We start from the raw sequence: 17,712 nt of genomic DNA, 5'->3' as shown, positions 1-17,712 counted from the left end.
ACACAAAGACTAAAGAAATTATCTGTCTCAGATTGAGAAAGGACAGCTGCCAAGGCTTCTTTGGTGCTTCCACGGTCATCAGACAGTGTGTTCAAGAATTTTACTTGCTGGACCATGGATTGGCCAAGTAGCTACCTAATTTGCCACTATGTTACCCTAAACCTAAAGATCAACCTCCATGATTCTAAAACAATACTAAGTCTCCTCCAATTTTCTAAACAATGATCCAGCTCACCCTTATGAATGAGTGCTACTTCGAACAAGCTATAACCAGAACCTTCCAAATTGGCATACTTTGTCTCATGTTTCAAAATGATCCACATACTTTAAAAATATTTTATTTTAATCCTTACACTTTCATGTTTTTCTTTTCACAAAGCTTGTATTCTTGCACTAGTTGTATTAGCACTCCTACTTTGACTAGAAAACAAAAAACCTAATAAAAAAAACTAACTTTGACTTAAAATAAAGCATAAGATACTAAGAATCTCTTAGAAAATTCTAGACTCAACTAAACTACAAAAACGTGCTTAATTTGCGGGAATTGCAAAACTTACAACATTTCCCCTGAATATAAAATTGACTTTAACTAATAAAATTTAAATTGTTTTGACCTAAAACACACAAAACTAGATCTTTAAAACCACACAGCTTTTACTTCAATTGGACACATAAATTCGATAAACTAAATCTTAAATACACAAATTTGCAAAGTAATAACAAATCAATCTTCCATGACTACATTATTCTCACCCGGTTGAAAAAATATTTGGCCTCAAGTTTTTAAGATTTGAAATACAAGAACCTTCGAACTAGAAACTTGCACCAACTCTTCAACTATCTTTGAAAGCATTAAGGATAAAAAATTTCTTTCCCACCATATCATTAATTCGTTTGGAATGATAAATCATAATTGGAGTGTTTTTCAATATCTTCCTTGGTTTTTTTTTTATCAGTAAATAAAAAATTTATTGAAAATATGAAAAAATATATATATATATACAATGAAAGAACTTCCTTGGCACATAGGGAGTGTACAAGGAAAGTAAAAGTCTATCCAAAGTTGCATAAATCTATGAAATCTAAAACAAAGGTTGTGTCAAAATCACTCAAAGCAGTCCTCCAATCAAATAAAGACAAAAGGAAAATGCGCTTCAACTCGATGATAGAATGCTCCTCCCCTTCAAAGATTCTGTTGTTTTGTTCTCTCCATATGCTCCACATAATATATTGCGGATTAACACCCCAAATAGATGCCATACTATGTCACCCAACACCTCCATGCCCATAAGCACCACTTGTTTAGGCATAACTCAAGAGATACCAAACAAGCTAAATACAAAGGGCATAAGGCGAAAGGACAATGAATGAGCTAGTGGTCCCCCGATTCCCGATCATTTTTACACATACAACACCTATTAGCAACACAAATATTTCTCTTCCTCAAATTATCCAAAGTTAGAATCCTCCCCCTTCGCCGTAGTCCAATTAAAAAAGTTACCTTAGTAGATAGGTTTCGCCTCTTCTTCTTTTTTTTGATAGGTAATAAGGAAATATTATTTAAAAAAGAATAGAAAAAAGATACACAGAATTCACAATAGTGAACAAATAACAAACAAAAACAAAGAGGAACAAAAAAACATCAAACTATTCTGAGACAAAATGACTTCACCTCTTCCACTCTTTCAAGGGAAGAGGTAATTACCTCTGTTAGATAAAATTGAATAAATGACTTCACTTCAAAATATCTAACCCAAAACCCTAAAGTTGGGTTTTAAATTTCACTAAGAATGTTTTGGGTTTTAAATTTCACTAAGAATGATGTTGTTTATGAAGTGTAATAAGAGTTCTTGATTGGTTAAAGGCTAGGGTTTAGTGTTAGGACATTAGGGTTCCGGTTATGGTTCTCTGGTTAAGGTGATTATGGTGTATGATGGATGTTCTTGAAGTGAAATGTACTAGGGTTTCATGGAAATGAGGCTAGGGTTTTTGGATTATGAGTGTCGATTTGGTTGGTGATGGGTCTAATGCATGCAAATGGTGAGTGATTAATTGGCTTGTGACTTCTTAGAGAGTCACCTTGTCTAAATAATAGATAACTTCAAGGGATACTCTAGCTCCAAGAGAATTAACAAGAGAGAAAGCAAGACTTAAGCAACAAATGATTATTTTTTGTTCATATCCCAAATGAAAGTTACAATGGTTTATTTATACATCTCATGCCCTAATCTTATTAGCCACACATGGCTCACTCTTATTGGTTGTGCATTAAAAAAATTACACATGTAATTAATGTGTTACATGTGCATGAGCCCTACCTAATTCGATCCCCTTATGGGTTCCAGTTAACTCAACTGATAAAGTCTCTAATGGTTGAATAAGAAATCTGAAGTTCAATCGTCTACACTAAAAACTGATTGGTGTCTTGATATGATGATAAAGAGCTATCATCAAAAGTAGATATCATATGTTAAAACTCTCTCTCTCTCTCTCTCTCTCTCTCTCTCTCTCTCTCTCCCAAAAAAAAAATTAAAAAAAATAATAATAACTCACTTTATCCTTGTAACTAGCTAACCCTAATCATGTGCCAAGCTTGTAAGCTGATCCCACTAAGATCTTGGCTAACTAATTAGGGATGATCCACATGCATAGGAGTGAGGAGGAGCTACCACAGGAGTTTGGGAGCATTTAGATGAGGGAGTGCCAAATGATAGCAAAAGTGCCAATTGGCCTCCACTGAGTGTCGATCGTCACTTCCCCCAAATACTAGGTTTTCTTTTTCTAATATTTTCAACTTATCTCGTGTTCCAAACACTTTGCTTCTATTAAACACAACTCTTTCACACAACTAGTTCAAAATCCTCTTCATTTCTTTGTAGTCTTGAGAAAAATCTTAAATTAGGACTCTATTCCGCATTAGTCATCATTATCTTGGATGAGAAATTTTGTCAAGTGGTTGGTGGGAAAATGTTTTAGCAAAGAATTCGTAGAACGATTTTGGCTGTGAACAGTGAATAAAAGAACAGTACCCATGTGAAAAGAAAGCAATAAGAGAAATAAAGAAGAGAACAATATGGCTAATGTGCCTCAATACTCGAAATGCTTGATATTTTGTTGATCAACTTCATTTCTTCTTTAGGTACTAAGCACAAATGTATACATAAGAACTCTTTCTTGTACTAGTAGTATTGGGATTCCTAAGTTAACTAGTAAACTAAAAACCTAAACAAAGACTAACTTAAACTCAAAGAAATTAAAACTTAAGATGCTAAGGATCTCCTATAAAATTTTAGATTGAACTAAACTACCAAAATATCCTTAATTTGCAGGAATTTAGGAAATTACAAATTACCCTCAAATATAAAATTGATCAAAACTAATGAAGTAAAAACACAAATAAAACTCAGGTTTAGCCCTAAAACACACATAATGAGACCTTTAAAACCACATAACTTTTACTTCAATTATTCACATGTGGGTCCCATAAAATAAATCTTAAATAGACAAATTTGCGAAGTAGTATTAAATCAATCTTCCATGACTGCATCTCTCTCTCTCTCTCTCTCTCTCTCTCTCTCTCTCTCCACGCACACACACACACACACACACACAAAAGGCTTGAAGAGCATAAAGACATACCCACCTCCCCATCCCTCAACACACACCCATGCATGCAGAGTACACAACCCAATATTATTTCTACACAACCAATACTCCCCAACTAGAGTTCTCAGTTTAGCCAAAATTAGTAGAATCACACACCCCACCAAATTAGAAACAAAAATTTCAGCTCATTCCAAAATATCCAAAAATTGAAAAAAGGAAAAGTACACAAAATCTCCACGTGGTTTCTCTATAAAACAAGAAAGCCCCCTAAAGTTTTGAGTGTAATACTTAATCCACATTGGGTATTTTTTGTTTGTAAACCATTAATTGTGTCATACTTAACCCCCTAAGGTTTTTGAGTGTAACACAATTAACAATTTACACATTAAACAATACCATAGGAGGTTAAGTTTTACACCCAAAACCTCAATGAAATTCCATGTTTTAGGTGAACTCCACAAGGGGGTTTTGTGCTTTTTTCCCAAAAACAAAACAAAACAAACCTGTCTTTCATGCTCTGTAGCTCCTTCACGATTTGCAAAACCATATGATGGGGTTTTTTCCTCTATTATCATTTGGCAATGTAAATAGATGAATATGGTGGAAAAAGGTAATAGATGTATATCAATGTAATGGATTTGATAATTGGGATTTGGTTTTGACACTATGTATTGAAGCTCATGATGTAATGAAAATGGAAATGAGTTAGTGTCAAGGAAAATGATCTTGACATTATGTAATGATTTGGTTTGTTAATTTGTCGACAATTCTTCATAATGACTTGAATATGAACCTCACTCAAGCGAAACTTCTCGCTCGACACTTTGCTCAACCAACTTCGAGTGAACCTTATCTAGTGTTAAATAGAAACTTCGCTTGACCTTCATGTGACATTCGGACGAACAAAAGTTCACTCATTCTTGCTTGACACTTAGCTCAAGTGAACCTCCACATCAGCTAAATTATTTGGGTTAAATGAGTTCCATTTGCCACATCACCTTTTTCCATCCAATAGTTGATTGTAGGGACCTTTTTAAAACAAACATAATATAAAGGAACTAAAATGAAACATTTTAAAGGATAGTGACCATTTTGAAGGGTTTTTCTTTTCTTTTTTCTTTTTTCTTTTTTTTTTAATAAGTAACATAAGAAATTTTATTTAAAAAAACCAACCAAGTACACTAGAAGTGTACTACAATGGCACAAATCAAGAACCATTACAACGATCAATAAAATCAGGGAGAGAAAAACAAGAATAAGAAGGCAAAACTAAACTCCAATCAAGGAGAGTACGGAAAAAGAAAGACTTAATGTCAAGAATAGATAGTTCACAATCCTCAAAGCATCTAGCATTCCGCTCCCGCCATAAGCACCAACACAAGCAATGCTGCACAAACCTCCATAAATCTATATTTTGATGTCTACCAAACTTGCCTTGTCAAGAAGCTAAGAACTCACTAACTTTATATGGAATAACCCAATGTATACCAAACAAACAAAATACCATAAACCACAACTCATATGCTATAGGACAATGAAGAAGAAGGTGATCCCTTGATTCCCCACACCTTTTACACATAATAATCACATTATTGGATGAAAGCTTTATTATGGACGAACAATCCAAGTGGATGAGAAAAACATAACAGGTCTTCATAAATCATCACCAAAACTATGTTGAAGCTTTGCATGGTAAAAAAGAATTATTAAATAGTAAAATATAATTAATCAAATATTATTTTGTAATGAAGCTTTGCTCAATTTTGGTTCACAGCTAGTGATTTTCAAGAGAAAAATGCAGTATGTCACAGAAGAACAGATTATTCAGCATATAATTAAAATAATGTTGCAATTGCTAGTCAGTGTGCAACATGCAGAAGTCAGATTAGAAGTATGATTAAGTATGATACATGACAAAAATCAATTAAATTTTTCAACTGCTATCACAAAAGTAAGAAAACGGCATAAAAGAAGGATCTTAGATTAAATTTGAGAACAATTAAAAAAAAAAAAGACATTTTAAAGTTAGCTACCCAGGGCCCAACAAGAAAGAACCAATTACTCTGAACCATATCATACATAAGCAATCAGCAGCCAATTGTTAAAAAGCAGTCCCCCCCCCCCGGTGATTCCTTTTTTAGCTATATTTACTTTATTCCCAAAAGATCACTCCAGTCTCCAACCAACCATGATCTTATGTATATATAATTCAGAGTCAGAAATTAACCAAAGGGAGAAAAAAAAAAAAAAAAAAATCCATACATACCCATCTGGATACACATTGCCTCTAACAGGTAAAATGGAAGAGGGATCAACTTTTTTGTTAGAAGCAAGCAAATTGTTTGTCTTGGGGTCTCCTACCTCATCCTCAATTATAGAAACCAAATCCCCTTTATCCATATCCACAAAACTCCCTAGTTTAAGTTCCAAACCCTTTTGTGGAGTCCTCCATTTTCTGTACAAAGGCAAGAGAATCGATCCGGGTTTATCATCTTCATCATCATCCTCTGTGTCACGCAAATCCTGGACGATCGGAGAAGATACTGAACCATAAAGGACCAAAGCCAATAGAGAGATACCCAGAAAGGCCAATAGCTTTCTTGGATTGATAATGAAGCTTCTGCTAACTGTGGGTGGAAGATGAACCTGTGGATTTGGTACTGATTCTGGTTGCTGGGGTGGACGAGGGTCTTGTGGATCATTGTTGTTGTGATGGGGTTGTGGTTGTTGTTGAGTTTGGGTTGGGGTTTGAGGAATAGTACCAGTAGTGTTGTTGGAGATAGTGAAAGCAGTGATGGTTTTGCCTAGTGATGGGTTGTCTGGTGGTGGAAGAGTGATTATTACAAACCCTCTAACTTGTGGTGGTGCCTCATCAGAATCCATTGTCTAAATTAAGGAAAAAAGCTAAGGATTCGGAGGCTGTAGTAGAGAAGTACTGTGTGTCTTAACTCCTGTTGAGAAAAAGGGTGTGTACCTTGTAGGGGAGAGAAAAACATGTACACACTACACACGGTTGTCTCAAAGACTCGCTCTGTAGGTATGTGTCCGAAAAGTCAATGTTTTCAATGCATGGACGAAGTCCAAGTACACAGCGAAGGATCCTGGAACTTAATAGGAAAAACAGAAGCCCAAAGTAGCCAAGTACGCTAAAGCGTAAGACATTGAAGCCTACGTTACATTCTACTCGCTTGGCTTACTTGGCACTTCGTTTTTTTTTTTTTCAATAATTTTTTTTTCTCCTTAAGGAAAATATTTTTCTATTTTTCGTCTTTAAAATTTAAAGAATTCAACTTTCTTCTATCCCTACAAATTTAAAATGTTACCATACATTTTCCCTTTTTAGTCACTCTAATTATGTTTCAGGCATAAAAATAAAACCTAAATGAAAATTTAAGGACAAAATTAACAGCTAAACTATTTCATTTTTATTCCTAAAATATAAAACATGTTGTCAAAAATATGTAACGGAAAGTTGATGAAAGGGACAAAACTAAAAAGAGTAACATTTTAAATTGGACAAAGATATAATATATTTTAAATTTAAATAACAATGGTAGAACATATACCATACATCAATGACAAAATGAAATTTTTTTTCAAACGCAATTTTTTTAGTACGCAAATGAATTCTTTATTCTTGAGATTATGATACTTAAAAGGTGATTTAGGTGAATGATGCTTGCATACTTAGTGTGTGTTTAGCAAAAATTATTTTTGCCAACTTATTTTACTATTCAGCTTATTTTTGCTAAATTTCATAGGCCCCATTGCATTATTTGATACTATTCGTGGGTCCTACTATACTATTTCAGCTAACTTTTACATTTATCTACAGTACTTTTAGCAAAAAGTTTTTAATTTCAGCAAAATAAGCAGAACCCAGACAGACCTTTAGCTCATGTTAAGTTCCATCGAAAATGCCTAGTTTTTTTTGTTTTCATTTCTTGTTTGGCTTGTTACTATTATTGGCTGTAGCATTAAGTTACAACTAAATTTGTAGTTGAACTCTGTCCTTTTGATATTTATATTTCACCATGGATTATTTTCGAAGGATGGTATGGTTACTATACCTCAACTTAAATAGTATTCTATCTAATAAAATTACGGAAGATGAACTTGGACATGGCCTGAGGATTTGGGCTAGATAAGAAGATACACCCGAGGAATGGGCTCGGCACAAGTTAAGGGTAATAAAAGAATAGTCTTCCCTTGGCTAAAGGTAAACTGTATCCACCATCATTAAGAACCGAGGTAATCGCTCTTCCCAACATTCGTAACCCAAGTGAGGGACATGGCCTATACCTTAAGGTATTTGGGGAATCTCGGGAAACATCATTCTTCCTCGGATATGAACTTCTATCTTCTAAATTCACCCCTAGGGACTTGAAAAGGAGAATGCAAAGCCCAATAAAACAGTCACATCCGCATTAATGAGGTTCCTTACCTAATGTCAACTACATTAAATGATGAGTGACTGGCCTAAATAATGAAAGCACCCCCAAAAGTCCTCCTTCATGATCAAAATATGGTAGAATAGAGGGTTGATGGGACAAATTTGTTGGAAAATCTGGTTTTGTATCTCATACAAAACACACAGCGGAAGCAACAAACACGGATCTACTTCAATCATGAAAGATAACATGTAACCATGAATTCTAGAATAAAGAATAGAAAGCGTACCTTGATACAGTGAATTTCAAAACCACAACTTGAGAATACCTTTAATTTTCATCTCAATTCCACATGGTGCCCAAGATGTGTGGTCTCTCAATCAGTCTTTTGTACATAGACTCTCAAAGAAAAATCCTTCTTCTTCTCCTTATGGAGAAAAAACTGATTTCTTTTCTTTTCATCATACGTACGTTAATACTACTCTCATAGTTTCTTTATTTAATAACTCTTATTAAATAATGATTGATTATCTAATTGGGTTAGCCTTTTTGGGCCTACCCAATTGGGTTTTAGTTTGTGGCTTGAGATGGGACCAAAGGGAACAAATAAGACTCTAGCTCCAATAGGCCTTGAGCTTTTCTATCAACTCTTGATAAGTTCAAAATTATTATTAATTATATTCAATACCACTATAAGAATATAATTGCACTCTAGGCCTTATTACTAAATTATATCACAAGACATTTATTATACATGCAACCCCTTCATTAAAATATTCGTAGTAATACAAAGTCATAAATATAGACTGCCACTTTGAAGATTACTACATCTTAATCCTTGAGTACCCAGTTTAAACTTTTATGTTATTCATCATATATTTATGAAATCCAAATTCATAAATATATACTTTAGTAACTCCTTACTAAAGTGGTTGGGCCCAACACTCTGAATAACCAAACCCATTAAACTTATCTCAAGGGAATATTTTATATCTCAATTAAGAGATTATGAATTCCATCTTGAGAATATATGTTCCATCAATACTAAATGCGGCTGCCCAACATAGTGAGGTTTTGATCATATCTTATAGATCTCACTCTTGATATATCAAAACAACCTACATCTCATGATCAAGTCCATTATTCTCTCAGGATTTAGAGTTGATGTAAATAGAAGTCGTGAGATTTATTATTCATTTGACAGTCGTTAGGAAAATAATAAATCTCACAGTGGTCCAGTTCAATATGTTTTAACTCTTAAAACATATCAACATATCAACTAGAAGTCTCTATTTCCATGATCAAGACAAATCATCTTAGTTGATATGTTATAGTCTTCACAGATGAAATGTTCAATTTCATCACTGACTACGAACTAAAATTCTGAGTTTACAAAGAACTTGTGATTTATATCTTTCTGTGACTTTTCACATAAATCACATACTATGAATCTCATGGACTAAGATAATGTCTCATTAGTTCATAAATAGTCTCATATAATTAAACAACTTAATTATTTATAACATGCCAATAAATTGGATTTTAGGGCATAAACTCCAACAAAATATCCCCCAAATCCAGCTAGGGACAAGCCATCTAGAGAAAGAGGTGAGGGGGGGAAGATGGCTATAAAAGGAGGAGATGGGCAACAGGGTGAAAGGTTCAGAAAATTAGAGAGGGAAAGTCTAGGCAAGAACAAGAGAGAGAAAGATTAGCTAGAAAGATTCTTTTAAGAGTTTTCAACCTTTGAATCCTACTCATGTACCTCGGGAACATTGTTCTACATATATAAAAGCTTGATTTGGCTCTTTATGACCTTTTGTTTGTTGCTTAAACCTCCCATTGTGGATCTTTTCCCATATTTCAAAAATTAGTTATGCATATCAAATATTATCTCCACTATCCCTGTGTTAGTTGTTTTTGAACCCCACAAAAAGCAATATGCTTTTAGTCAATTTCTCTTTTCATAATTAGTTAATTACTGCTCAGGAGTCTTTTTTTTTTTTTTTTTCATTTTTTACATCACATTGCAAAAAAAAATTAGGAAAAAAAAAGGCTTCAAAAATAAAATTCCGCATTGCTAAAGATAAAATACACAATATTTTTTAATATAGATAATTACACATAATGAAGTATTTATTTTAAGATGATCAGTAATGACTAAGGGATCATTATGATATCACCACACATCTACTAGATCTTCAATAGAAAAATTAATTTCAAACGAAGGAATTTTGGATCTTGACTTGAGCCTCTTCAGGACTAGTTGTGCTCCCTCACTTATCCCTTCCTTATCTTCATGATAGCAAAGGGGATTTGACTTCTAGTTGTAAGAGTTTTCCAAAAATTTTACAAACAATACTTGCAATTGAATTAATATAACTTCCAAATTTGAATAGTAGTTATCAAATTAAGTTATATTAATTCTTAATATAACTTAATTTGATAACTACTATTCAAATTTGGAAGTCGAGGGAAAAACATTCAAATCATTTTCCTCATAGTGCATATTTTCATGTCATGTGTTTTTTTTTTTTTTTTTTCTCCTCTTTGAACATATCCTACTTCTTTTCTTATCATGCATCACACAAGTAAGGACTAATTTATCAATAATTATAATTTGAGATATTCAACAAACTCTATATAAGAGAAGTTCATTATACATTAAATCTCTGCTTGTTTCAATTGAGAACATTTTTAATGTTTGTTTCTAACCCTAAAATGGATTGAAAGCATTTTCTACTTTTTATTGGAACATAAAATCATTAACATTTATTGCTATTCTAAATCTTTTATAGAAAAAATAAATAAATAAATAAAAAGGTTTTTGTTTTTTGAATTTATTTATTTATTTATATAAACTAGAGAATTTCCTTCAATCACAAAAAGTATACAACTAGAACAACAATAGAGACAGTAATACAATAGATTTTGGTATAACTGGATCGTATGTCATATCTATCTGATTCCTTAAAGCATGAATTTCTATAGAGAACAACAGCAAAATGTTTTATAGAAACTCCAAAAAGACTACTAAAAGTAGCCTCTATATATTCTAAAGCATGGACAGTAGCAGTCTTGGTTAGGGAAGTAAGGTTAGACCTTCGAGTGCCTTGACGAGCTTTTGTTACACTTGATCCAAATCATCCAGGTAGTTGTAAAAAATATCATAATCTCCAACTCTTTTAATCTATTTATCATTTGGTTTGCCACATCCACAAACAATAGATTTGATTCATTTAAGCACTGGGGCAGAGTATTTCTCAAGCCTGTAAAACTCCACATCTCTTTAGCATATGTACAGCACAACAGGACATGGTCTACTGATTCCTCCCCATCCTCACAACATTCACATCCAACATTATGCAAAATTTTCCTCTGAGTCAGATTACATTTAGTTGGCAATATGTCTTTACAAGCTCACCAAATGAGTGTTTTGATTTTATTACATACCTTAACTGCCTAAATTGATTTCTAAATACGGTTACTTTGCAAGTGGTTTGATGATTGGCCATGAGAGGAACTCAGTTGTTGATTCTAGATTATTTTATATGCACTTTTGACTGAGAATTGACCCATGCTTGTGTATGTCCAAGCTTGGATGTCTTGCCCCGCTCTATCACTCAATGTTATAGATTTAATAACCTTAGCTTCATGGGGGAGAAACATTTAATCAATCAAAGATACTCACCAGGATCTTGTGGATGAATCAATAAGGTTATCCACTGTTTCAATTGTAGACATTGTAAGGCACGGGGACAACACCTTAAAAGATAATGGAGTTGGTAGCCATCGATCTTGCCAAATTCAAATCCTATTTTTGATCCCCACCCATCATTTTAAGCCATTTTCTAAGACAAATCTTGCTGCCACTATGCTTTCCCATGCCAGCTTCCAAAATTTGATGATGAGTCTTCTAAGTATGATGTACTAGGGAAATACTTTGATTTATAGACCCTATATAACAATGAGTGTGTATTCTTAAATAATCTTCATCCTTGCTTAGCCAACATAGCTAAATTAAATGAGTGAAGATCCTAAAAGCCAATTCCTCCCATCATCTTAGGCATACAAAGTTTAGGCCAACTCAACTAGTGCACTTTCTTTTCTTGTGACATTTGACCCCACCAAAACCATCTCATCATCCCTTCAAGATCTTTAAGCAGTGCTTTAGAAAGAAGGCAGTATCTTATAGCATATATGAGAATGGCTTACAGAACCACTTTAAGCAAAATTTCTCTACCAACTTGAAACGTCATTTTTTTTTTTTCCTTCCATTCTTTTAATTTACTTCATAATTTTTCTTTAATTCAAGCAAAAGCCCCTTTTTTGTTACACCCCAATATGCTAGGCAACCCCAATTACTACTTATATTCTAGAACTATCTAAGCACCCAAAACCTGTTTAATTGCTTCTTGAATATATATCATTGTTGTTGCTAAAAAAGAATGAGGTTTTTTTTGTGAGTTAATCTTTAGTCCCGATGCCACCACATACAAATTAAGTAAGGTTATGGCTTGTTGACACTCTTCTAATTAAGCACGACAAAATAGTAAACCATCATATGCAAATAAGAGGTGAGAGACACAAGGGTCACCTTTACCTGTTGTGATTCCCCTTATCATTCCATCTACTTCTACCTTCTGAATTAGTGCAGTAAGGCCTTGACCACAAAGCAAGAAGAGATAAGGTGATAAGGAATTGCCTTGTCTCAATCCTCGAGAGGGTAAGATGTAACTTGTAGGATTACCATTGACTAGCACAAAATAATGAACCGTGGTTATGCATATTGTTTATTCGTTTAGACCTCTAAAACCAAATTGTTTAACCTATTATATTAACTAAGTGATTACTTAGATTAATTATTTAGATCTAGGTTAAACAAAAATAAATCATATCATGCAAACATGCGGAAAAATAAATAACACCACGATATGATGACTTAGGAAAACCAATTAAATGAACCATTTCAAGGTAAAACTTGGAGAGAATTTGACCTACCTATCCTCAAGGTAAAACAAATCCACTATAAGATAATTAAAATTTTTTACAATTAGATTTAACCCTAAATCTATTACTACCTCCAGTAGTAACTTACTGACATGACCACATGCAAACTCTGAATCCACGGGCTCCTTCGCTTCTTGGATTTACACCAACGCAAGTCGCCTTGCTTGTGACTTGGAGATCCCACTCAAAAGTTTTAGATCACTGTCAATAATGATCTTGATACAGCAACTATGTTCTACCAATGCTTAATTGTAGTTTTGGCTCCAATAGATTCTTTTGTAGTTAGAAGGTACAAAACCTCTCAGATCTCACAAAAAGTAACACACAAGTCATCTTAGAGTATTCAAAATGTGGCTAGAGTTTCCCTTTTATATGTGGAGAAGTTTAGAGGAAACCCTAAACGTTTTTGCGGGTTTGGGCTTGTTCAAAAATTCTACAGAAAAAAAAAAAAAAAAAAAAAAAAAAAAAAAAAAAAAAAAAAAAAAAAAACACTGTGCCTAGATTTTCGATTGGTCGAGCCCAATTCTCGATCGGTTGAGCAAGGTAGAACTACACTCTCTTTTTCTACAATCAGTTGGACTTGAACCTTGAAACAACCACTTTTAAGCATTGCCTAAAAACCTAGACTATACATGTTTTGTTCTCGATTTGCCAACACAATAAAAATATGATTATAAGTATATAAATATAAATCTTTAGAACCTAACAATCTCCCCATTTGACAATCCATGACAAAACACACATAAACAATGAAATGTTTAAATTTAAATACCAGTCCAAATACAAGTTGTTGTCCTAATACAATCCTTACACAACTACTAACTATTAGTTGCTAATATAGACAGTAGTTGTTGAAAGAATTAACTTGTAAATTTTTGAAACACTGAAAACAAATCATAAACGCATGTGTGAAAAATACAAGTACCATAATCTAAGTAAAAAGAAAAAAAAAATCTGAACTTTAATTCACAAAACATATAAAGAGATAGTGAACACACCAATAATGAATAACCTCATCATCAACAAATATCATAACCAATAAGCACATCAATGTTTATGAATCAAGAACATAAACACTAAACATATATAAACAATGAAAACATAAACAACAAAACCAAAGAAAAAAAAATACATCAAACTCCCTCTGAATCAATAAATCTATTCCCCCTACGTACAAAAAGTCCTAAAACTACTTCCCCTTTTTGTTACGAATTGCCAAAGGCAAAATCAGTCCTTAAAGGGTGGAGGAGGTGTGATAGGCCAAGAATGTATTAATCTCTTGTGATGAATTAATCAATTAATTGGCCAAGTTAATCAATTAATTCAATTTGCATGCAATAAGTGTGGTAGCACAAACAAATCACCAACTAAATTAAAATGCAGCGAAAAATAAATTGACACGATGATTTGTTTACGAATGGGGAAAACCTACACAGCAAAAACCCCACCGGGTGATTTTAAGGTCACCACTCCCGAGAATTCACTATTATCACAACAAGCGGTTATAAGTAAAGGAATCTCAGTACCTTATACCAACCTACAGTTGAACCCTTACCCCAATACCCAATTGGACTTGTTCTGTAGTGACAATCTCTTCTTTCAATACACGGCTCTCAGTACATGACTAACCAATTCAATGCGCGGATCCCAATACACAGCTTACTCACCAACTTGAGAAAGATGTTGGCTGCAAAGTTCTTCAATTCATCAACATTATGAAGATCACGAAACTCCTTGGTTACAAAACTTTACGTTGTGCAAACACAACAGCTTCTTGAATAGAAAGATGAACTAGGGCGTATGTCTTCAGTTCACAATATGCTTGTGAAAAACTTTTGCATTGAGTTACATCAACTATGATGGCCCTTAAAAAAAATCCTTATATATGTTTAGGGTTGTGAGAAAAGAAAGCTCAAACATGTATTCATGGATTGAAATGAAATCGGCTCTGAAAAACTAAATTTCATAAACCTCGATAGATAACCTATCCATCGAGCAGCTGTCGAGCATCAAGCTGAAACAGCTTTTTAAACCTCGATAGATACTAGCTGTCAAGCTTTAAAATCCAAAACTTCTTCACTTGATTCTTGGACAAACTTGCATGGCTTTTTAACATTTGAACTTGAAACCTTATTCCTTGAAGCATTAAACACATCCTAGATCTACCCAATTATAAGTAAAGTACGTTTTGTCAAAGGATTAGCCAATTCTATATTGACATATGTTCCTAACAATGATTCACATATGTCCTAACAAGGTGGAAAGGCACTCCTATACTGAATAAAATCTGCTCTCAAGGAAGCAACCTCCGTCAACAACTCATTGAGAAGCTGTCCATAAGCCGCCTGTGTAGTCATGAAAGACTCCATCATGGCACGGAGTGAGAGAGGAGGAGCAACAGTAGGGTCTACATTGTCAGCACCACCAAAAGGATCCACAAAAGTCTCCTCAACAACATGCATAGCACCAGAGCTAAGAGCTGTAGTAGAAGCTGCTCCTCGTGATCTCTTAGACAACCCAATGCTTGGCTCAACACTTTTCATCTGTGCCTGTCGTTGTCTAAGATAGGTGACTCCTATGGGGGCAGTGATGTGAACTAACTCTAAGGGAGGAAAATCTAACAACCTTAGAAACCTCAAAATCCTATATATGTACATGGGGAAGAACAATTTCTAAGCTTTACTAGTACTCCTATAGATATCGACAATGGTTTGAATAAACATAGAGGGAAAACACATAGAACCATCAGTGACAAGAGCATAAAGAAATGCACACCTATCTATGGGAACAGTATGAACATGAGAAATAGGATAGATGTTATGACAAGAAATCCTTAAGTACAAAGAATTAAGCTCAATGAATTCATAAGAATTGATTCTTGGTTTAGTACCCCAAGAAACAAGAAGACCACAAAGAATTGACATCATGTCATCAATAGTAGGAAAATCAGTGTATAGGTATGTGGGTTTACGAACTACAGGCACTGCTGAAGTTTCAGAAACTGTTTGCTTAGTTATGGTAAACTCTTGACCTCTGATCCAGGAAGTCAAGTAATGACCACCCGTCATTTCAAGATAGATAGAGAGATTTGAATAAAACTCTCTAATAAAAGCTGCAGGAGGAGGATTAGACACCTCACACAAAGAAATCCAATTCCTAGACACAAAGTTCCTACAAATGGATGGATCTAGCCCACTCAATAATCTCCCTATCACCCCAAATAGACCTATATTTAGTTAAGGTCTCATAAGTCTCTTCACACTTATTAGTGAGAAACCTAACTCTATCAAAATAAACTAAACCAAAAGCGGATGCACCAGGATTCCTATTTGCTCTAGTTTTGAACTTCCGACCAACCTTAGGAGCCATGACTAAGGACAGAAACAAAGAAAACACAACAAAAACCAAGGGCAAACTGCATTAAGAAGGGTTAAAGACAAGATAACATGCAAATTTGAAAAACTATATGATGCATGATCGAATGCTCTAAACAGTCTAAAATCATCATAAGTCTGAAAATTGACCAAGAAATTTAAGAATTATAGAAAATCCCCAATTTTGAAAACCTAATTTTTAAAAACAACTTCATTTTGATCAATTGAACAACATAAAAAGCACAAAACATGTTATAATCACTCAATCTATCAATCACACAGGTCAATTTTGTCCAATTTAGCCCAATTTCACAAAATCCTCAAATCTCTCAAGAACATTAGAACCCTAATTTCGAAAATTTCAATCAAGCACAAAAATTTTGAAATTAAAGCATGTGAATCATGTTTATATGGAGCATGAACAAAAACCCATGATTTATTTTTGATCAAAAAGCCCAAAAACATCAAAAACCCCAAATTTTGAAAAGTACAAAAATCCCTAAAAAATGCATGAAAACATGTAATATGATCAAAAAGAATGGGCAAAGTGTCTTACCTTAGGATTAGGGAGAATACCTTTGAAACTTTGACCAAGAAAACAACAATTTTTTTTTTTTTTTGAGAGAAAGGATCAAGAGAGGAATCAAAGAGATAGACAAAAAGCTTTTGGAAAAGTCAGATTTGATTCCTATATGTTTTTGAAAATCGAAATCCAATCGGTCGAGAGGAATCGGGCAAGAATTGAAATGTACATGAAGAAATGTTCGATTGGTCGAAAGGAATCGAATGGACCTGAGACTTTAAATCAAAAACCTGTTTTTCTTCTTCACATTTCAATCGGTCGAGTTCTAAAGGAACGGAAATTTTGAAAAATTCTGGAAAACATTTTCTGCAGAATCATTTGAAAAACTGTTTTTGTGATATGACATGTATGTTCATGACTTCAAATGATTTTTCAAAACCAAACTTTTCAAAGAAAAATTCAACCTTTATCAAATTTCTTCAAACTTTTCTTTTCTCACACCCCCCAAAATGCATTAAACACATCAAGAAGTTAAAATTTGGAAGGCCACAAAATTTAACACACAATCACATGTACAGAGTTTAACAAGGATTTACTTGTGGTGTGTGCAACTAATGAATGTATGAAATACTCACAAGGTGATATGTAAACAGAAAATCACACTTTCTACATTATTCATCACATTAGTTTGAAAGTGACTATCACCTAAAGAGTTATATCATATAACTCCCACATCTCCTAGAAAACACGCTTGTAACCATGCATTTTTTTTTCTTTTTTGATTTTGCTTTTTCTTTTTCCTTTGAAG

The 17,712-nt window shown here is 33.7% G+C and overlaps 1 protein-coding gene across 5 annotated transcripts in view; it reads right to left on the bottom strand.

The window, feature by feature from the left end:
* Window positions 1–6,677, bottom strand: part of LOC126702955 (aspartyl protease APCB1) — a 68,695-nt gene extending 62,018 nt beyond the window's left edge. For 2 of the 5 annotated variants that reach the window (XM_050401827.1, XM_050401826.1), the window contains exon 1: window positions 5,873–6,674. In XM_050401827.1, coding sequence (XP_050257784.1) covers window positions 5,873–6,489 — 617 coding nt within the window. In that variant the 5' untranslated portion in view covers window positions 6,490–6,674. Of the gene's footprint in view, window positions 1–5,872 lie in introns of all 5 variants that reach the window. The other 3 variants (XM_050401828.1, XM_050401825.1, XM_050401824.1) reach the window with 3 other exon arrangements.
* Window positions 6,678–17,712: the final 11,035 nt, after the last annotated feature.

The sequence above is a fragment of the Quercus robur genome, chromosome 10, assembly GCF_932294415.1.
Source record: "Quercus robur chromosome 10, dhQueRobu3.1, whole genome shotgun sequence".
Classification (NCBI taxonomy): domain Eukaryota; kingdom Viridiplantae; phylum Streptophyta; class Magnoliopsida; order Fagales; family Fagaceae; genus Quercus; species Quercus robur.
Note: the sequence above shows the minus strand (reverse complement) of the source record. Positions and strands in the feature narration are given on the sequence as shown.